Source organism: Agelaius phoeniceus, chromosome 4 (assembly GCF_051311805.1).
Source record: "Agelaius phoeniceus isolate bAgePho1 chromosome 4, bAgePho1.hap1, whole genome shotgun sequence".
NCBI classification, from domain to species: Eukaryota; Metazoa; Chordata; class Aves; order Passeriformes; family Icteridae; genus Agelaius; species Agelaius phoeniceus.
In genome coordinates, this window is record NC_135268.1 from 4,676,102 (window position 1) to 4,699,195 (window position 23,094).

A 23,094-nucleotide genomic window follows, 5' to 3' on the forward strand; every position below is an offset into this window, starting at 1 on the left:
TTGTGGAATGGACCCAATAAAAACATGGAACAATACGGATATTTTAAGGCATCATGACACGATTGCTGCAAGCTTGATTCTGAATGCAGATTAATCCAGAATTGCCATTGTTCATATGGAAAAGTATGAAAGTAAATGTAACAAATTAATAAAAAAACCCAGAAATGTCCAGAAATCATCTACAGTGTTTCAAGGTTGCTGAAAACTCTCTCACAAAAGTGTAGTTCTCAATATGCATTTGTAACTAGTGCTGAATATGTATTTCTATTAGCATGTGGAATAATTTGTCTATTCCCTTTTATTTCCTTTGTTGTACATTTCCTCAGGGTTAATTAATTTCCCATTGTAAATGTAACTAATATTCATAAATTAAATCAGGATTTTTTCCCACTGTTGATGCAGTAAAAGAAAAACCAAAGGAAATTATGTGACAGAGCTCTGAAAAGAAGTATGTAGAATGCACCAAAATACGAATATCAGTTTTTACTGACATGAGGAGACATAATATTTTAATCACACATATGCTTATTTAATAAGTATAAAAAATGAACCACCCAGTGAGAAACAGTTCAGATAACAGTCGCAGAACGAAAAATAAACTCAACTTGCACATTTATTTCCATAGCTGGATTAATAAATGCCTGATGATAATTAACAGCCATGTCCTGACAGAGCTGTCAAGCTGGCTTGGTTTGGTGTTTTCCGAAGAAGCCACAGAGCTCGACAAAGTGCTTTTCAATAGATGCATCTGTCCTTTGTAATTCAATTTTAAACTTTAAATATAATGTACCTCAGCCCCCAGCTGTGGGTAATAGCATTCTTCTGTTGGTTGTGTGATTTTAATTGAACATTAGTGGTTCCACAGCCATGTGGAGAGCACATCCATGCTTCACTCCTGGGAGGAGGCACAGTGAGGACAAAACTCCCCGATTCCAGACTTTGCTTTTCGTTTTTCAGGTGTTTTTGGGAATCACTGCGAGCTCAACAGTTACGGGTTTGAAGAGCTGTCCTACATGGAGTTCCCCAGCCTGGATCCCAACAACAATTACATCTACATAAAGTTTGCCACCATCAAGAGTAACGCCTTGCTGCTGTACAACCACGACAACCAGACCGGGGAGCGGGCGGAATTCCTGGCGCTGGAGATCGCGGAGGGCCGGCTGAGGTTCTCCTACAACCTGGGCAGTGGCACCTACAAGCTCACCACGGCTAAGAAGGTGTCTGATGGACAGTTCCACACGGCCATCGCACGCAGGGCTGGCATGGTAAGAAGGGCTAAAAACGGGGATTTTAAGGCCAGTTCAGCCAAATCACTCTGGCTTCCAGGGGAGCTCAGAGGAACGTGGAATTAGCGACGCCGCGTTTGCTAGCAGAAACTCCAACTTTGGGAAAAACCTCCTTCGTTTCTGCCTCACTCCAAGTGACTCAGAGCCCTGTGGTGGTTTGTTTAGTATGACGATGATAAAGTGTAATGAAAAAAACGTGTGCAAAGTGCCCCCAAACTCTCAGTGTGAAAAATGAGAGCCAGGAATAATTAATGACATAGATGACTACGCACGGGGCTAATTAACTGCTGTAGATTACAGGGTGATTATCAGGGAATGCTAATTAACCACAGTAATTGCAAAAAGCCTCAAAATAATTTTTCTCAACATTTAGAAAATCCAAGTGGACAGACTTAAAATTCTAGGCATCCATGACCTCCTTGGGCTAATTCAGAGATTTTTCCAATCTCGTCAGACTGGGAGCCTGGTTTTCCTCTGTAGCATACATGTAAAGAGTTAAAAGGTTACATTCTACATCAAGAGAGTTTTTTGAGGGGAAGGAGGGCAGTTACTTCTCTCTCTGTCCCCCAGAATGCATCTGAGGTGAGGAATTCTGCCAAAACTGGGACAACGGATTACCATATGCCTGGCACTCTGACCCTTCTCCTGCCTTCATTTCTTTCTCCAGTAAATGTTTTCTATTCCTCTTCTCTCATTTTTTAATAATATTTCCAAAGCAGAACATAAACCAAGTGCTCTTTGAATCCAAGCCAAGTTTTTTGACTCCACAGTGTTTGAGTTAGAAATGAAACCAAATCTATTTGCCATCCATAATCAGTAACTATTGCCCAACAGTTCCCTTTTCAGGCAGGCATGGCCAGCATACGTGGAATTCATGTTTGGAATTAAAGTCATAGAGCAGTAATATACAGTGGGGTTCCCCATTTTGGTTTGTGTATGTCAAGCTAGAAGTGATGGAGGGAATAAAAGCAATAAACTGTTCTGTGCTCCCTTCTAGTCCTTGCTCTTGAGCCCTTAACTCCATTTCCATTTGTAGTGCAATACCCGATATCTCCATTAATTCTGGGTCTTGCTCTCTTCTCCCAAGTTACAAGCAACAGGAGAAGAGGAAATGGCCTCAAGTTGCAGCAGGGGAGGTTTAGATTGAATATTAGTAAAGAGTTCTTCCCCAAAAGGGTTGTCAGTGCCTGGAAAAGGCTGCCCAGGGAAGTGGTGGAGTCACCATCCCTGGAGGTATTAAAAAGATGTGTAGATGTGGCACCTGGGGACATGGTTTAATGGTGGCCTTGACAGTGCTGGCTTAGTGGTTAGACTCTTGAGGATCTTTTCCAACATTAAGGATTCTATGGTTCTGTGAAATCCAGTCTTCAGCTGGTTTTGCAAATACAATTTGTGTGTGTTTTTATGACTTATATATCCAAATAAGATGAAGGATAATTGTGATATTGAGCAATGACTTTGGTTTAATGTGCTTTGATACCAGATATTCAATTTGCATCTTGCAAATTTAATAATTTACATCACAGCTTCCTAATGGTAAAGCCTGAAGGTGCACTTTAATCTTGGCATGCACCATGTTCCCATTTTAGTAACTAAAGTAGAATGTTACTTCCATAAATAAGATGTAAATGGTAAAGTATAAGGACACAGAGTAAAAGTTGCAACAAATAAATGAAGTACACTGAAGAAAGAAAAAACAGAGAAAGAAAATGTTTTACTTGTCAGTGTGCCAGAAGACTATAGAAGAAGAGAGAACATAAAAAGGGCTATTTATAGAAATTTCAGCCATGAATGCTTCAGGCTAAAAGCAAATATTTAAGACAACCTATACCTTTGTATGATTTTTTTGTTTGTTTGTTTTTAATGTTTAAACCTATTCAGTAATGTCAGCTGTTTACAAACAGCATGTGAAGAGAATCGCCTTTGTCTTAGATATTTCTGCTGCAGGAAAAATGTCTCCCAGGTGTCCAAAACTGTATAAAATAGGCCCCCTTTAGGATTCCAAATCTGTCATTTCCTACAGCACAGTGGGATTTTATCGGAAACTGGTAAAATCATTAAGTTGTCAGTCCTGAGCTATTGCAAAGTGACAGGATAGAAAGGCTCATAATGTGGCAAGGTAACTGTAGAGTAATGCTTAAGTAACAAGCAGGAACATTTGACTAACATTAGAAAATAAATTGTATGAACTCTGTTCCAAGTAAAATATATTCTCAAATATCCAGCCCTTCAGCTGGGGCTGGAGCTTGGCTTGCAGAGCACATAGCAATGTAAGTTAGGGAGATTATGCTGATTGAGCTAAGAACAAAAAAACTCATTTCAGTTTTTGTTGTTGATGTTCTGAAGGAAAAATATATATGCATGTGGTGGCATACAGAGCAGCCAGCTTATTATTCTTTCTCTGAATTGTTTCATTTACACAAGGCTATAATCTGCTTTGGAACTCCAGACTGACATTTCTTGGGAGAAGCACTTTGCTCATTTGTATGGAAAGAAATTCAAGATAAGCTTCCATTAAAAATAGCAGATTGAACAATTTAATCGTACTGTAGGGCATGATTTAGGGCTAAGAGCTCTGATTTTATTTGGTCAATACAGTGTGTCAGCTTGCAGCATGTATTTGGAGCTAGCATGGCCAATCTGTGGGGATTTCAACAGGCTGTTGTTACCAAACTTATTTGCAGGCAGTAGAAAAAATCTCTGCAGAGTAATGCTGTACTGATAGCCAGTGCTGCTTGCTCAGCTCCCATAGAGCAATCCAAACCAAAATATAAAGCCAGGCATTTTTAAAGGTGGCATTTGATTTAAATTTGCTGTAAAACTCTACCACACATCTTGCTGAAACATGAGGAGATGTACAACGTGGAGATTGTTTATTTTTCTGAAAATTTGTTTTAAGGAATAACTAACCTTCAGGGTTGGTTGGGATTTCTTTTTTTCAGCGCATCTGTTATTAATAAATCACTGTGGGGACAATTCTTTGCTAAATAAGGAATAAAATAAAAACTCCTTTTCAAATCAGCAGGAGTTGTTTCATGATTTTAGTGACAGCTTTGGTTAGACTTTTATAGATTACAAATAGAAGTGCCATGAGTAACTTTAGTGTAAATAAGTTAGATGGGTAGTCTCAGAATCACAGAATGGTTTGGGTTGGAAAGAGCCTTAAAGATCATCTGGTTCCAACCCCCCTGTCGTGGGCACAGACACCTTCCACTAGACCAGGCTTGAGGCAACATTGTTGTCTAGGACGTGATGGTTTGGGGGTAAAAATAGTAATAGTAAAACAATAATTAAAGAACAAGACTGCTGTGAGTAGTGGTAATGCCATCAGCTTTGCCCCACTCTAGGTGTCCAGATGCTCCTCCATTATCAAAGTTGAGATCCCTCATGGCCTCTTAGTCAAGGGGTTACCTTAAGCAGGTCCATTTGGTTACTTTTTGAGTTCTATTGAGTGGTTGGTTATTATTTTTAACTAATCATCTCAGTGTTTCTAATCCCAGGGTCATTTTTTTAAACTGGTAATCTCAATGTATGTACTCCCAGCTTTTGTAACACGCTTTTTATCAATTTCAATATGTTTAATATCATAGTAAAGCCCCTGAAGGAACTCCCTTTGTGATTGGAAGGGGCAGCTTTCTGCTCAGATTATCTGAACCATGTCAGGAGTAGGATATGGTATGAGCCAAAGTAACTTCAGTGTCCAGGAGTAAAGCAAACAAATATGAAAGAAACTCTGCCCAAATGTGAAAAATTGGTGTTTAAGTCCATCTCTGTATGAAGCAGACAATTGGCTCCCTCTCTGTTTGTATCCACACCTTGGTGGTGACATAAAAGTCATGATGTCACTTGGGATTATATTTTATATATATATATAGTATTATATCAAGGGCTTTCTGGCCAAGTCCTTGATATAATACACCTAAACATAAATAGTTCATGTGGTTGGGGACTAAAGCGTTGTAATACTCAGCATGTTTGTGTGTGTGCCTTTTGCAGGCAGCATCCCTGACGGTGGATTCCTGCTCTGAGGACCAGGAGCCAGGCTACTGCACTGTTAGCAACGTTGCAGTTTCGACTGACTGGTAAATATTTTTCTTCATTTTGTGGGGTTAGCTTGGGGTTTGGGTAGGATTTTTTTTTTAATAAGTTAAGAAGAAATCTCCCTGTAAAGTCAGAGAAAATTGGAATAATGATAAGGCTTCATCTTTGCAGAAGCAAATTAAATTTTCTGTGTATGTTCCTGCTTGCTAGGTCAGGCTATATTTCTGCATGGAACTGGATCATAACAAGGAGTTTGCTCAGAAATCCCCAGTTCTGTACACCATCTCTGTCCCCAGGCTCTGGTGGCAGTCAGGAAATGCATGGCCACGAGTAGTTTGCACTGTGGTACAAATGAGGATAACATCTATTGCCTAATGATTTGGGGTCATGTATTTATTTAAACTGCACCTCTCATTGCTCATAAAGACATAGGAAATAAAATCACCTGATTAGTGCTGTCATTACAAAAATATTAACAGTAATTACTTTGACATTGTTTTCAGGTGTTTTCTGTTACAGTTTTGAGTTCATAAACAGTGTCCAGTAAAGAAATCAAACTTTATTTCTGGTGTTTACTGTCACTAGCTCAGTAGTCTTGGGCTCAAATTTTTGGAGATAACAGTAACTTTAATCCCAATCATTTTGGCTAATTTCTTAAAATAATCACAATGTTTCCTGCCACACAGGGTTTCCCTGCTAGCAGATGTGTTACATCTTTGAAAAACAATGAGTCCATCTTCCTGCTGTTTAAGTATCACCTACAATCTCAATTATAGTTGGGTAAAAAACCTTATTTGTTGTGCTCTCAAGCACACTGCTCAGTCAAGTGAATAGAAATTTTGACATGCAAACTGAGTGTGAATTTAGAGTCATGCCCACTACAACTGTTAGTTCAAGTGACGTTAATTTCTGTGTCCCCTTCTAAATGGGAAATACCAATTTGGGAAGAGGAATTTTAGCCACAGGCTGAAACTGATGGTTGCAGTTCCTGTGCTGTCATCACCATCCTGATGTCTGGTACTGATTAGTCATTTTTCTCTTTCACAGGACTCTCGATGTACAACCCAATCGAGTTACTGTTGGTGGCATCAGGTCCATAGAGCCCATCCTTCAGAGGAGAGGGCAGGTGGAAAGCCATGATTTTGTGGGCTGCATAATGGAGTTTGCAGTCAATGGACGTCCCCTGGAGCCCAGCCAGGCTTTGGCCGCCCAAGGAATCCTAGATCAGTACGTCTGCTATATATGGGATCACATGGACCCCGTTTGCAATAAAGGAAATTTCTTGTTAGGAAAAAAAGACTGTAGAACCTACTGTAAAAAGTAGGAAGAAAGTGAATTTGGATTAAAGGTTCACTAAAGATTACAGAGTCTTAAAAACAAAAGCAGTATCATTACATTTCTTTTGTTAGTGATTATTCAAGTAGCTTTGTGGGCTGAAATTGAGTCGCCCATGTTCTTGGATCTCTTTATAAATTCCACCTGGTTTTGGCTGTACTCATACTGTTTGCTAGCCCTCTACTCCCTTTTATATCCTCTTAATCCACCACGTCTGTTCTCTCACTTTGCCTCTCAAGTATCACCGAAGTTCCCTCATATCCTCTGAGTGCTCTTTCAGAAATGATGAACTATCTGATTCTATTGTTTTTTCCATCTCAGTATTTGAAGTTGCAGTTGTAGCAATAATGTCAGTCTTCCATCCAGATTTCCTCATTCACACTTCCTCTCTCAGCCCCCATGTTTGCACTGATCATTGTAATACAAAGACCCTGGCAGTCTGCAGCATAAAAAAATGCCTGAAAAGGTTTCTTCTCTCTTGCATCACAGATAGTAGGAGTTTGGCTGTCTCTGAATTCCTTCCTCTTTTGTAAGACTGCTATAAATTGATGCTGAAAATTGCGATCTGCTTAGAAACTTGAGCTGTCTACAGAGATCCTTAGAACTACAGAATGGTTTGGATTGGAAGGGACCTTAAAGGTCATCCAGTTCCAACGACCCTGCCATGGGGCTTCTGCTCGACCAGGTTGCTCCGAGCCATCCAACCTGGCCTTGGACACTTCCAGGGATGGGGAGAAGAGCCGTTTTAGCATCTCTGAGGGGAAGAAAGGGAGTACCATTTAAACAGATGACAATTCCCAGCACATTTGGTCTGCTTATTTGTGTGCACCTTTTTCAGCATCTGCTTTTCTGATTTTTTTCAGGTGTCCCAGACTGGAAGGCGCTTGCACGACCAGCCCCTGCCAGCATGGTGGCACTTGTGTCGATCAGTGGTCGTGGCAGCAGTGTCACTGCAAGGATGGACTCACAGGAAGGCACTGTGAAAAATGTGAGAAGGAGCTTTCACTGTCTTTAACATACACCTGACTGTGGCTCAACCAAAGGCTGTTAAGGGGTTTCAGGGCCACGTGATAATGAATTTTATAAAATAACGAAAACAAGCAGCATGTTGCCTCTTAAGTAGTTTAAAAGTCCACAATGACTGTTGCTCTTTGGTGAGCTAAAAATGGCAACAACCTGAATACATAATGTTTTCTGGTCTGTATATCACATTTCAGGTAACTTGCACTCATTTAAAGTCCTGCTTCCCAATAACATATAATCCGTAACTAAAATAAAGGGATCCCATAGGAGGGATTTGCCTGCTATGGGGAGGTAAGAGGGTAAGCGAAAACCCCTTCACGTAAACATTGAGTTCATGTGCTTATGGCTTCTCCAAACTAAAGTCCTTTTCATCAAATTGACTGTGGATTATATGCAAGAAAATATTGTAAATGTAAATGAAAACAAGACATTTACGCTCGGGGGTGATTAACTCTCATAGGAGTAGCCCTGTAAATCAATATGGGATTGTTCAGGAGAGCAAAGTGATTTATTTCCGTGTAGTTGTAGTATAATGACTGGGCTTTGTTTTTTTACATGTCCCATTATTGTTTAGCTGATTTATATGCTTTTATTGCACCAGTTTACAAAAGAATTTAGCCATAATTTTAACAGCATTTGGTAGTCAATGCTCTGCCTTTTTATTCACTTTTTTTTTTATGCCATAACAAATAGAAAGTCATTATCTCTGCCCTGAAGAGCTTAGAGTTCAATATATCATGAAACCCCGATGCAGTAATGGAAACAGTAACATCCCTGGGAAGGAATTACAGTTCTGAGAGCCAAATTTTTTTTTCCCTACTCCCTCACTTGTTCCCTAGCGAGTTTTAATTTACTCTTGACTGATAGCAGCAGTAAATTACTCGCACACTCCCACTCTCAAACACACATTCTGGGGGAAGCCAAAGAATAGAGGGGCTGCAATTGCCATTCACTCCTGCTCCCCCCTGCCCTTAACCCGCTCTGAACTTGATCCCTGCTCCGAGGCAGATGATGGCCGGGGCTGTGTGCTCACCGCTTGCCTGTGCTTGTCCCAGATATCACGGCTGACACGGCCTTGTCCCTGGAAGGCAAGGGGCGGCTCGACTACCACATGAGCCCCAACAAGAAGCGGGACTACCTGCTGAGGCTCGGGGCCCGGGGCCGGCCGGGCGTGGAGCGCCTGGAGGTGAAGTTCATGACGAGGAGTGAGAGCGGCGTTCTGCTCCACGTCCAGGAGAGCAGCAACTTCACCACCGTGAAGGTGAGATTGCAGCTAAGGCCCGGGTTGGTTTGGTTGGACTGCCTCGTGTAGAGTGATCAAAATCAAGTTTTTCCATTACTCTTTCTGTTTCCTTTATGAAATATTAGGTCTTTAGCTGAGACTAGGCACTGCTCCAGTATCATTCATCTTCTCAACAATTCCCTTCCTATTTGCCAAGGTATCAGAAGATCTTGATGGTTTTATATCTAATCAGTTTTGTCTAGACTCCAAATAGTGACTGTTTTAAGGTGACGAGAATGGTGCTCATTGCCATGGTTATTATCATCATTACGCTTTACAGAACAAATCATTTTGTTATTGGCCTTTTATCTTCTGATTTTTTTGAGTCTTGAACCCAGACCCTCCTTAAGCTAGCAAAGGATTGCCAAAAAGTTTTCATTAATTCCTACCAACATGGCTCAAGCTTATCAAACTAGGAAGTGAGGGATAACTCAAATTCATGAGGTTACTCACAGACCAATGTCAATATCAAATTATTTTGGCATACATAGCTGAATTAGTGCTTCAAATGCCACACTGTTTTGGGGCTTTTTTGCTGTTTTTTCTTTCCTCAAAGAGCTTATTGCTGCAGAAGTTACCTTTCTCAAGAGAAAGCGATGGTTTGGTTCCTGGCGATGACTCAGTCCATTTACTCATAACTCTAAATGAGTACAGCAGTGATGTTGGCAAGCCCCTTTATTGGGTTGGTGTAAGCTCCAAGTTTCCTTGACTGCTGCAAGGCTTTCCAACTTTTTCTTCCCTGACTTTTAGAGAAATTCATACAGAAATTCACACTTTCTAAGCTTCAGCCCCGTGGATATCCTCCACCTGCCTGGTCAGAGTTACAAAGCTTTCCTGACACACCGGCTGCATTTAAGAAGCAAGTCTGCACTGCTTCCCTGGCATATGCTTTTACCACATCATTTCATAGGAAGTTTCTGCCTAGCTTGTATTAGCAGATAAGATCTCATTATTTTTGACTTCTGGAGAGAAAAAAACCTTTTTTCCCCCCCTAGCAGAATCTGCTAGGTGAGTTCTCCAAGCTTTATTAAAAAAAAAAGAGAGAGAGTTGCCTTTCCTGGCTAAAGCACTGGTGCTGTGTTTATGCAAACACTCTTGTTATTGTTAATATTGGTGAAGTTATACAAGCAAGCAGAGGGTGTCAAGTCCCAGCCCCAGCTGTGCAGGGGAAGAGAGCAGAGGTTTGCCTCGTACCAGATGCAGGAGTTTGAGGAAGGAGAGCCGTGCTGGTTGCCAAGCAGTTCTCAGGCGATGCTAGTTAGTAAAACTGCCATAATTTAACTGTGGCTAGTGCAGTATGGCCTCTGCACTGCTCCTCACTCCCAGAGTAGGTGTCACCATGAGTATTCCCCTCAGAGGTAGCCTGAGGTGCCAAGGAAGCCAGCCTAGGAAAGGTCTCCATGTCATCTCCATCCACTCCTGGTGCACAAGTTGGGCTTTAGGGACCTGTCTTGAAAATTCTTGTCAGTTTTCATGACAGACAATTTTATAACTTGATTTTTGTGTCTTTTAATATGCCTGTTATTCAAAGTATTAGCATTCAGAGAAAACCTGCCACGTGTTTTTAATATTAAACCATGCTAGGGAAAAGCTAAGAGTCCTGTGGCTACGTCCATGCCTTCACATTTTTCCTCTTGTAGCTAATTGGTTTTGGTGTGGCTGGGATTGGGGTAAAACTAGAGAAGTGGTAATAAATCAGATTGTGAGCAGTTGGTTCACTAAATGATGGATGTAAACTCCCTGCTTAAGAACCTGCGAGGGGACTTTATCATTTAAAGGGATCCTCAATCCAGGAAAGAAGCAAATGTTTCCAGATTACATTAATTAATTGTCAAATTCAGATGGAAAATGCTTCCTCCAAAATCCACTACAACAAAGAGGGTGGGGCATTCCTTATTACTAGAACTCTTTGTCACAGTTTATTTTCCTACAAGTGCACATTGCAAGTAATTCAGTTGGAGATAATGGGATAAATAGAGCGGGTTAAAGGTGAAATTGCCTGTCTTGTCCTGCTTTATCTAGAAATCTCATCTGCAGTCAGATTAAATTAGCCTAAATGGAGCTCTACAATTTCTGAATTGTACAGGTAGAGGGTGTGGATTATACTTTACAGGTTTAGCTATACTAGCTAAAATAGTCCTGTGTGAGGTGTGGTTGGGCACTGGCACGGGTTGCCCAAAGAATTTGTGGCTAACCCATCCCTAGAAGTGCTCAAGACCAGGTTGGATGGGTCTCTGAGCAACCTGGGATAGAGAAAAGTGTCCCTGCCCATGGCAGAGGGATTGGTACTGGATGATCTTCAGGATCACTTCCAATGCAAACCATTCCATGGTTCTGTGCATGTATCATGTTGCAGGAACTAATCAGAACATAACCCTTTTAAATGACCTCCCATTCAATAGCTAGTTTTAAGACAAAACCCAGTTTGTTCAGCAAATGAGACTTGGAATACTAGTAAAGTTGAATCAGCCCTGTAGTTAGGAATATGCTTGCTTTAGTGGTTCATTCTTTTCATTATATTCTGCTTGTCAGTTGCTCAGCCATTTAAATAAAACCCAGAAATTTGTGTTACTCAATGCTGTCAACTTCAGCCTTTGTTTCAAATTTACAAATGTGTTCTGCTTCAAGGCACCATTCCATATCTTTTCCTGGGTGAAGCAGTTATGGACCAGTCTTGTCTCTGGAAATTTTCTTTTCCAAATGCCCCTAGTATGTTATTTATGAGTCTTTTAGCATTAGTCGCATGCAATTTTAAAGAAACAGAAATACGAATAAAGAATCATGAATTATAATGGAAAATATCAGTTGCTGACAGGTAAAAAATTCTACAGGTCTTTTCTAAGGTGAAATTAAAAATTTTACTTCTGTGCTCAGTCTCCCCTTAAGTTTGGAGAGTGTTGTCTAGCATGGTGTATTCCTTTCTGTTTGCATAAAGACTAAAATACAAGGCAGTATTTTAGTCTTTATGCCCAGTATTTTATGGGGCATAAAAGACAGAATAAGACGTAACAAACCAATAGAGGTTGCAGACATAAATATATGTATACATTCAGCTCAGTCAAGCTTTTTATAAGTTATTGTGAGAAATGCTGTTTAATATGTTTCAGCAGTCTGTGGGCTGCATTTGTAACAGTGGGATTTTCCTTGGGCTGTGCAATAGTTTAGACACATGCCACTTGTGTTTTATCAGTAACAAAAGCATCCTGTCTGCGAGATGAGCTTTATCAAACAATACATTTTCAAAAAGTCTAAATTACTGCCTTTGGAAATGAAGTGGATGCACATATTAACCATTGTTGTGTCCTCCATCCAAATGGAAAACGTGCTAGATGCATTCATTCAGGCAGCTGCCAAGACATGAGCGTGGTCTTAGTGCCTTATTAAAGCTGGAGTGTCTGAACAAAGTCCTCAGCTTGCATCACCGGAGAAGCAAATCCAGAACATTTAACAGTTTCTGGAAAGGAGAGCAGCATTCTTGTAGCCAGTGTGTCACCTCACAGTTCTTCCCAGGTGAACCTTATTTTTCCTGGAACAAAGGATGCAAGGCTTTGAGAGTTTCCAGCAAACCTGGGGCTGTGACCTTTCCTGGACTCTGCCTGCGCACGTCCCGCACGCTCGGGGTACGGATCTCGGGCTGACCAAGCTGCAGTGAGGGGGAACGTGGGACAGAGAGCAGTTGTTCCATTTAATATGTGTGACCAAGCATGCAGGAATATGTGACCAAAAATGAAGAGCACCAAAGGAAACTTGCAGCAAGTCCCAGAGCCATGCTCTGTGAGTTTGCGCAGTTCTGTATGCCCTTAGGAGGTCAGCCAGCATACCCAAATTTATGCAATATTTGAGAAACTGGCAGGGTTGGATGTTGGGATCCTTTTTAAGCTCCTACATCTTAAGTGCAGAATTTGCACTGATCTCATTTTGGGATCATAGTAAGAGGTTTGAAATCCCGCATCTCATGATTCGGTAGAATTGTGAGGCATCATTATTAAGAGAAAAAGCCATAATATTCTTCCTTTTTCCCCTGGCTGTTCACAATTTTTAAAGCAGTTTGCTCAAGAAAGTACTACTTGAAAATTCTCACAAAATCACGCGCTTTGCAACTCTTCAGAAAGTTTTCTGAAATACCACAAAAGTTTCCTGCAAAATACCAATTAGCAGAAAAAGCAGATATGAAATGGGGCTCTTGCTCAAGCCCTGCCATGCTTTATGCATTCCTACTGTGTCGTAATAAAAACTGGATGCAATTTTCTTGGGCGAGGACAACATCTGTTCGCTCTGCTAAGCATTTTCCACACTTGCCTTGAAGAAGGAGAAAAAAATATTCTTTCTCTGGTTAAAATGTGTGTCATGTGCATGACCTATAGCTGGCTGCTCAGTAGGATTAGCCAGGAGTTGAATGGGTGGCAGCTCAAAGATGCACGTTTTCTGCCAAAGTTTCTACAATGTGATGTGTTTAGCTCTGGCCAAATTTTTCATGCTAAATAATTGATGCCTTTTTAGTGCAAAGCAATTATTTGGGGAAAAACATACCCACCCCAGCTTTCTATTACACCAAAGCCACGTGTTGCTGTAGCTGTGAGTGTACATCAGAGTGGTTATGTGTGCCTAGGAGTTATGCAGCACCATTTTAAAATTACACGTCATGTGTTCTTCTGAGCAGATAAAAGGTGGGAAGGTGCACTACATATCTGATGCTGGAGTTGCTGGGAAAGTGGAAAGGAACATCCCTGAGGTGTATGCTGCAGATGGCCAGTGGCACTCGGTCCTCCTGGAGAAGAACGGCTCTGCCACCATCCTGTCGGTGGACAGGACCCACAGCAGGGACATTCTCCATGCCACCCAAGACTTCGGTGGCCTCAACGTCCTCACCATTTCTCTGGGAGGAATTCCATCCAGCCAGCCTTTCAAGAGCACAGCTGCAGGTAATTTTTTTTTTCTCCCCAAGTACTGTAATTCTTTATTAGTTATTAGTGTACGTCCATCCTTTGCTAGAAAAAATGCAAATTGAATGAGTAAGGATTACAGATTTTGTTCCTTTAGTACACACTGCACGCTTCTTGTTTCCACAAGCAGACACTCCATCTGCAGGGCTTTTTTGAGACAAGGGAGTTGCTTGTCTGTACATCAGCTGCTGTATTTTTGTTACCCCTATGGAGAAGAAAGGATGTATTCTTCACCTGAATCATAACCTGGAAAATCAAGGCAAATCTTTCATTTGGGCAAAAATGCAAAACAAAAACTTTGTAGGGATTTGGTAAGTACCGCAGGATTTACCCTGTTATTTATATGATAAAAATATTTTCTGCAACTCCAAGGTCCTGCTGCTTTATCCTGCTGTCAGATTAAGAATGGGATTTATTTCTGAGCAAGGACAATAAGGAAACACCCTCTGACTGATGTCTAGCTGTTAAGGAGCAAATCAGTCTCCCTTAAGAGTTAAAGTAACTGTCTCAAACCCTGGCAAAAGAAGTAGATAACACATATTTGATATCATTTCCCAACTGCTAGGTAAAGATGGAAGTGATTTTTAGCTGCAAAACATGAGATTCTCCAGACAATACAGATGTATTTTTCATGTATTTCTATATTGAAAAATCTTCCTGGCTTCATGAATTGTGACCAGATAAAGTATTTTTGAGTGGAATAAATTCACACTTTACACTTGTGAATATGTATGAAATGTGGTACAAAAGCTTGTGGATGCTGTGCCGACCTTTACCCTTTTTACATGTATGTTTTATAAGCAGCATGTGGATGGAAAAAGCAGAGGCTTTAGGAAAGCTGGAACAAGGAAAATTGAGGACACTAACCTCTCACCACTGCCCAATGCTGTGGCAGACAAATTAGGAATGTCTGGCTTCCATTAAGCAGACACACAGTCCAAAATCCCTTATTCATATGATTTTATTTTAATATTGGATTACATTGGGTACAACATACCAAGGATTTACAAGGCTCTGGTATAAAACTCTGCATGAACTCAGAGTCAAAAATATCTGGAGTGCTGTTAAAGGCAGACAACACACGAGGTGACAGGGCTGTGAAGTTGCTGTGTCCAGTAACATTGCCAAATCCAGGCAGATGTGACAAGTTGTTTATCACATCAGTACTACAAGGAACCACCATGCATGAAGCAAGGTGATCATCACTTTTGCTTGTGCTCCCAACTGAACCTGAATCTTCAACCCTGAGGATTCTAAACCTTTAATAGCATCTCATACCACTCAAGTATATTTGCTGTTTCATGAGAGTGGTATCCATCTCTATGTTGGAAGCTCCAAGCAGAGATCACCGTAAGGTTGCACTACCTCAAAACCCTTCCAGAAAGGATTTATTCAGGGGAACACAGAGGATTATTAGGCTGGCAAAAGACTGGATTTTCCTGTGACCTCACTCAACCGCTGCACAGCCTTGGGATAATTCCATCTCCTGGGCTCTCATAGCACTAAAATTTGTTGTAGGGTAGCACTGCAACCAAAGTATGGGAAGTTTGGGAAAAGGCCCCTCAAGACTCAGAGAAACAAAAGTATTGCCATGAATTTAGGGGACAGGAGGCTTAGTTGAAGCACGTTGGGCAAACTCAAATAATGCTTGGTGCTAGCACAGCCAAGCCAGCTGCCCACGGGATTCTGTGTGGGAAATTATAAGAAGTTTTAGAGATATGGGAAAATCAGGAGAGAAAAGCATTTCAGTATATTGAATATACTGAAATACATTGAATATACTGAATATATTGAATATCCTATATTTCAGTCATCAGACATTGTATTTATTCAAACTCAATTTAAAGACATTAAGTGCTGTTAGAATGGATGTTTCCCAATGGTAACCGTGTGAATTCTTGGCTTATTTAGTGAACAGTGGAGTATGTACTGAGTATGTACAGTGAGTATGTACTGCGCTGTTGACAGTGAACGCTCAACATTCAGCTCCCAACAACTCTGTCCCTCTTTGTCCCTCTCTCAGGCTTCAACGGCTGCATTTCCTACATCAAGTACGGCGGGGAGACCCTTCCCTTCTCCGGCAAGCACAGCCTGGCCACGCTCTCCAGAACAGACCCCTCGGTGAAGACGGGCTGCCGCGGCCCCGACGTGTGCGCCAGCAATCCCTGCTGGGGCGAGCTGATGTGCATCAACCGCTGGTTCGCCTACCAGTGCGTGCCCCCGGGGGCCTGTGCCTCCAGCCCCTGCCTCAACGGGGGCAGCTGTGAGCCGGGGCCCCACGCCGGCTTCACCTGCAGCTGCCCCGAGGCCTACGCGGGACGGACGTGCGAGACCGTGGTGGCCTGCCTGGGCGTGCTGTGTGCCCCCGGCCACGAGTGCAGGGCGGGTGTCAATGGTGGCCACGTGTGCCTGCCGTCCCCGCACCCTGCAGAGCTGTCCCTGCCGCTCTGGGCCGTGCCGGCCATCGTGGGCAGCTGCGCCACGGTCCTGGCGCTGCTGGTGCTCAGCCTCATCCTCTGCAACCAGTGCCGGGGGAAGAAGTCAAAAGGGCCGAAAGAGGAGAAGAAAACGAAGCAGAAGAAGAAGAAAGGGAGCGAGAACGTGGCGTTCGATGACCCTGACAACATCCCGCCCTACGGTGATGACATGACTGTCAGGAAGCAGCCCGAGGGGAACCCAAAACCTGACATCATCGAAAGGGAAAACCCTTACCTCATCTACGATGAGACAGACATCCCGCACGCCACGGAGACCATCCCCAGCGCCCCGCTGGCCTCCCCCGAGCCCGAGATCGAGCACTACGACATCGACAACGCCAGCAGCATCGCCCCCTCCGACGCCGACATCATCCAGCACTACAAGCAGTTCCGCAGCCACACTCCCAAGTTCTCCATCCAGAGGCACAGCCCGCTGGGCTTCGCCCGGCAGTCCCCCATGCCCCTGGGAGCCAGCAGCCTGACCTACCAGCCTGCCTACGGGCAGGGCTTGAGGACAACATCCCTGAGCCACTCGGCGTGCCCCACTCCCAACCCCCTGTCTCGGCACAGCCCCGCACCCTTCTCCAAATCCTCGACGTTCTACAGGCACAGCCCAGCCAGGGAGCTGCACCTCGCCATCAGGGAAGGGAGCCCGCTGGAGATGCATGGTGACGTTTGCCAGCCCGGCATCTTCAACTACGCCACTCGGCTGGGCAGGAGAAGCAAGAGCCCACAGACCATGGCGGGCCACAGCTCCCGCCCGGGAAGCCGCCTGAAGCAGCCCATCGGGCAGATCCCGCTGGAGACGTCTCCCCCGGTGGGGCTGTCCATCGAAGAGGTGGAGAGACTGAACACCCCCCGCCCCAGGAACCCCAGCATCTGCAGCGCGGACCACGGCCGCTCCTCTTCCGAGGAGGACTGCAGGAGGCCTCTGTCCCGGACCAGGAACCCGGCCGATGGCATTCCCGCGCCCGAGTCCTCCTCCGACAGCGACTCGCACGAGTCCTTCACCTGCTCCGAGATGGAGTACGACCGCGACAAGCCCGTGGCCTACACCTCCAGGATGCCCAAGTTGTCCCAGGTGAACGAGTCGGACGCGGATGACGAGGACAACTACGGCTCGAGGCTGAAGCCGCGGCGGTACCCGGGGCGGCGCGGCGAGGGCGGGCCCGTGGGGGCACAGGCAGCGGGCACCGCGCCCGGGGAGAGCTCCCTGCCCGGGAAGCTGGGCCAGCAGGCAGGAAGCTTCAACTGGGACAACCTCTTGAACTGGGGCCCGGGCTTTGGGCATTATGTGGATGTTTTCAAAGATTTGGCATCGCTTCCTGAAAAAACAGCAGCAGCAGCAGCAGCAGCGAGTGAAGACAGCAAAGGTGGTACGGCCAAGGCTGTTTCCAAGGAGGGGGAAGCAGAACAGTATGTATAGGCTCTGTCTCCTGGTACTGCCACAGTGCAAAGCCACGGGGACTGCTCAAACCATTATATGGTTGTAGAAAAGCCAAGGTCAGCATCTGATCCCCAGGCCAGTCTGGTTGGAGGAGACTTTAAAAATAATAACCATTATGCTGCTGAGAGAGACTTGAGACATTCTTAATTTAATTATGCTTGGATGAATTTATTTCTCCTGCATGCATTGTATTTGCAAACCAGATATTCGGCATGCAGCCTTTGGAAAGGGTTTTCCTATTTACCATTGTTTGGTTCGTGGTTCTTAAATTAATAATGCTTTGTTCTGAAAATGAACTAATTTTTTGTTTCAATTGTGAAGGATGTGCATATTGTCTCCAGCTACTAACATGTTCCACGATGCAAGAGTACTGAGGATTCCATTTTCCTTAAGAAGTGCTTGGAAGTAAGATGGTGAATGAAGGAACTACAGTGGTGAGGTGTCTCAGAAAATGTAGTTACCATTACCTGCAGTTGCTCACATGTGACTTTATGGAATAAATCAGCTTGAATAATTACTGGCAACAGTGCTTGCTGTAAGTCTTATTCCATACAAGAGGTGCTAGAAGCAGCTCAAGCCAGTCAGCACTTTAGGAGTTTGTTTTTTTTTTTTCTCCTTTTCAGTTTCTTTATTTTTTCATTTCAGGTTTCTTTCTTTTTTTCTTTTTTGTTTGTTTTGTTTTGTTTGTTTGCGCTTGTTTGTTTTTTATTTTTTTTTGGACAAAGTTGTGTGAGAGCTTCTGAATCTCTATGAAATATTTTTGGGGATGCTTACTTAATCCTGGTCCCTTCCTGCCCCCCCCTCAGTGATTCCTGATGGTCATTTGTCAGCCCAGCCCAGCCCCCTGGCTCACAGCATCGAGGGACAGACCTGCCCATTCCCACATCTCTTGGCTGTGCTGCTGCTGCAGCCTGTGCTTGTCCCCTGATTCCATTTTCCCACCTGTACCATGGAAAGGTAGGAAGAACCCGTGGTTCCCTGCCTCACAGGGGTGTTGTGAGGGCTAAATAGTTAACTCTTCTGAAGTGCTTCGACATTATAAAGCACTATAATAAGTATTATCATAATTATTATTAAAGCACTGCCTAGCCTCTGTGACCTTGGAGTGGCATTTTCTGCATTCTATGATTTTCTACAGTGGAAACTTTGAAGAATTATTTATTGTATAGAAAATTACTGCACTCTAGCATTTTGGAGCAGATATGAGGGAAAACTACTTGTAGATTCATTAATGTAGCTTACCAGTTGCCCCCAGTTCCCTAAAGTTGTAGGTGAAATAGAGTCTCACAAAGTCCTTACATCTTCATGCAGATCTGATGAACCTGTTGTACTGTGTAAAAACTTCAATTTTTTTTTTTTTTACCTAAGCTGTGTTTTTTATATCAATATTTTCCTATGCTGAATAGTTTTCTTACTTTCAGGGAAGGTAAGAAAAATACTTTTTTTACATTGTTACTTATGTAACATCCATATTTTTCACATTTTGATAAAATTGTAACATACTGTATGCTTTCTACCTGTAAATGCCAATAATAGAATTAAAATATTTATTTAAAATCTTTAGTGTGTGTTATTGGAAACCTTTTAAGTTATAAGGTTTTTAAGCTATATAAACTTTCTAATCAGAAAACAGGCTTTAAGAAGCAAGTACATATCTCAGAAAGATGGAGAAGGATATTATGAGGTTGTTGAGCATAAGATAATGTCAAAAAGTACAAAATCTGCTTTCATATTTCTAATAAAACAATAAAACCTGTATTTTAGTCCATAAGGTTTTATTAACAGCAATGGTTTCACATTTGTTAACCACGATTTCCACCTCTGCTCCAAGCTGGAGCTTTCCAGTGCACAGTGAGGAGTGTGAGAACAAGGTCTTTCTGTCATAAAGCAGCAGCTGAACAATAAATAACTGCATTCTTTTATACTTACAAAGGGATAAATCAGACTTGGACAACTTCTTGGAGAATGCAGAGAGTGAAAAAGTTGAGGCTGCAGGCAAGAGGTGAGTTCTGAGGTTACACTTTGAATTTCTGTTAAGTGTAAAGAACTTAGAAAAAGGACACCAATTCAAGGGGGGGTTATGTATATCATGTTTGGTTTAGAGATTATTTTGTCTCACAACTGGCAATTAGGATCCAGCTAAAAGTGCTCCCAACTTCATCATGCCCCACAAAAGTGAGAAGATAATGGGCCAAAGTAGCCCTTATTGACATGTAAGTAGTTTCATCTGAAATAACATGAGTTCCACAAGTGATTTCAGAGTTTGAGGAGCTGCTGTAATTAAACATCTGTTAAAAAGCTGTATGTTTAGTTTGAATATTATCCTTTAATACAAATTGTACCACATCCAAGCAGTGATTTTAATAACACATGAAAACTTTAGCAAATGAAAGCTTTTAAATGTAACACCAAACATATTGAGGGCTGTATTATGCCTGTTAAGCATTCTGAATTTATCAAAAAGTTTTGCTAAAGGGGAATAATACGCAGTGTGGACTTACACAAAGTACATGTCATAACTTGAGCACAGTTTACAATTTACCCAGGGGTGTTGCCACCGCTTGGGGCGCGGCGTCCTGGGTCGAGGACGGTTCAGTGGCGGCGCCTCTGCCACACGGGCCAAGCACATGCACACACCATGTGGTGGACAGTAACTGGTATTTATTAATGGATAGGGAGGGTCTTTTATAACAGGGGGTAACGGTCAGTAACAATAAAAGGGAGGGGTTCTGCGTAACATCGCGATATCTCCCCACATTTCCATCCCCTTTTATGACCTGCAAAAAACATAAAACAAAACTGACAGGTAGGAAACGTGTGTAACTGGCAAAATGCAATTACCTTGACCAATATAACTGCAATAAACTTGTAACTGCAAATGTTTAACAACGAAAAGCTAACTATCTCTAACTGTTTTTTTCTAAAAAAAACAACACAAACTTGTTTAAAATGTAAGGCGATCAGTCATGGGGGCTGACTGAACCATGACTTTGAATATCTTTGTAGGACCTCCTCAGTTTTTTAGTTGACCTCCTAGGACCAAATTATTCTCCCAGAGTCTGCGACCTGTTTGATCTTAAAACTAGAGAGGATTTGGAGAGTTCATGTCCGGACTTATGTTCCCTTCAAATCGCCCTTTGATCCTTTGACACAGGGAAAAACTCTGGGTTACTTGGCATTCCATCCAAGTAGAACCAGAACCTGGCCAGAGCTTGAACTCTACTTGATGGATACCTCTTAACATTTTTGCTGAGCTGTTTCTCCCCCCCGTCCTTCTCTGTGCCAGCCACTCCTTTAGTTTGGTCACTGAGTTCTTTCACGACCCTGGTATGGTCTGCCATCGGGCTGCTTGATGATTCGTCACAGCCTTTAGGAAGTGGGGTATATGGGCCATGGGGGTGTCTGAGGATTCAGTCCTGCAAAACAAACTTTACAAATTTCATTAGTTTTTGCCCTGAAGGTCTGGTTTTATCGACTTAAGTGGGCACCTTTTGATTTTACTATTTTTCTTGATGGCTGCGTACCCTTGCCCTGTGAGTACCAGCCTCCAACCCTGTTCCCATTCCCCTAGTTAATTTTTAATTATGTCCTGTGGGCCTTCCTCAAGTGCTCGGGTGGCCCAGTGTCACGATGTTAAGGTGTTCTTCTGGCCAGAAAGATCTGTTCACTGTATAGTTTGCCAAACAGTAGGCTGCTGCAGCAATTTGTGAAGGAAGGTACTCCAGAAGAGGATCAACTTGAAGGAGACTCAGCTCTGCAAGATACTTTGCAAGGTTCTCTGTCCTCATACAGATTCCACATCTCTGAATATACTGAAGGAGGAACTGGTTGATGGTTGGGGCTGTTAGGTCAAAACCCAGCACTTTGAGAAGCAAGTGTTCCATTCTTAGCAGCTGCTTCTTTGTGTAGGTATCATCTGTTATATAGACAAATTCATCCACATCTGGTGGGTAGATCTCTTCATACTTCGCAGCCAGAAGAATTGCTGCTGTTGCCACAAGCTGTAACTCCCCTCTGAGAGCAGACATGCAGGAAAGAAACCTCTCTAGGAAGTTCACTGCCAAATACAAAGTCTCTGTCCGAAGTTTATATTCTTCCCCTACTTCCTCCCCCTACAGCCAGTCTACCAGGATAGCACGCTTTCCTGTTGTGATATCTGGCTGCTTCTTCATGTAGTAGGGCTTGGGCCTAAATCTTACTTCTGCCTCTCGGAGGTACTGATAAATGTCTTCTGCATACTCTCCCACAGCCAGAGTTACAACATCTTCCACTACCATAGGAGAGCCTGAACTCAGATCCAGCAGCCAGTGAATACTGGATGTCATTGCACTGGTATCCAGTTCACAGTGGCTTAATTCCAGCTCTTCAGACACTTGGCAGCTGTAGTCTTCTTTATCTTCTGAATCATCTATGTAGATAGCAAAACCTTGCTTTGATGCAATTGGGCACTTCATCTTTTCTACGTGAAGTGACGGTGTTTTCAAAGCCAGAGCATCGCTTGATAACAGCAGCACCCTGGCCGCTGGGCCACTGCTGCTGCTGCCCGTTGTCTGTCAGCACCGCCAGCACGGCCCAGCCGCCGCTGCTGCGGAGGGCGGCAGGGCAGGACTCCCGCCGCCCCGCACGGCTCTTCTCTCCGGTGCGATGCATCGCCCCGACGTCGGTACCGCGCTGCTCGGCTCTGCTCGCCACCAGCCCACAGAAGGGTCCGGCCGCCCTGCGCCGCCCAGGCTGCTCGCCGGCCCTGTGTAGGCGCGGCCGCTGGAGGCGGCGGTTGTTGGCCGCGGCCGGTTGGAAGCCCGGCGGCTCAACCCGCGGCGCGCCGCCCCGCCCCGCCAGCCCCAATGCATGCACCAATGTGGTGGACAGTACCTGGCCTTTATTAACGGTTAGGCAGGGTCATCTATAACGGGGGTAACGGTCAGTAACGGTAAAAGGAGAGGGGTTCCGCCTGAGCGTAACCTCGCGATATCTTTGGACCTCGCGATATCTCGAGACCTCGAGCTATCTCCCCTCACGGGTAGTGCGCTCCTCTAAATTTTGACGCTTTATGGCAGACAAATGTGTATTTTACTGGTTTCCTTGTTTCCCTGTTTCTGAGAGGCGTGGAGATGTTTTTGACACTTAAACATACGATCCATTCCTGCCCTTTTTTTATAATTCTTTCATGATGAGGATCAGCAAAGGGTTCCAAGTGAATCGTGTGGAGCAATCATCCAAAGTTAGCAGTTGTGAGGGAGTGAGCTGCACAATTCCCCTG

General features: G+C 43.5%; 1 protein-coding gene and 1 pseudogene across 1 annotated transcript in view; one reads left to right on the forward strand and one right to left on the reverse strand.

Annotated features, from left to right (window-relative positions):
* The window catches only part of FAT4 (FAT atypical cadherin 4), a 132,356-nt gene extending 112,858 nt beyond the window's left edge, over positions 1-19,498 (forward strand). The window contains exons 11-17 of the mRNA XM_054633494.2: positions 958-1,265; positions 5,283-5,368; positions 6,375-6,554; positions 7,526-7,650; positions 8,741-8,946; positions 13,628-13,889; positions 15,934-19,498. Coding sequence (XP_054489469.2) covers positions 958-1,265; positions 5,283-5,368; positions 6,375-6,554; positions 7,526-7,650; positions 8,741-8,946; positions 13,628-13,889; positions 15,934-17,813 — 3,047 coding nt within the window. The 3' untranslated portion in view covers positions 17,814-19,498. The remainder of the gene's footprint in view (positions 1-957; positions 1,266-5,282; positions 5,369-6,374; positions 6,555-7,525; positions 7,651-8,740; positions 8,947-13,627; positions 13,890-15,933) is intronic.
* A 1,259-nt stretch (positions 19,499-20,757) lies between these two features.
* Positions 20,758-22,825, reverse strand: LOC129120763 (cyclin-A1 pseudogene; annotated as a pseudogene).
* Between the last annotated feature and the right edge of the window lie 269 nt (positions 22,826-23,094).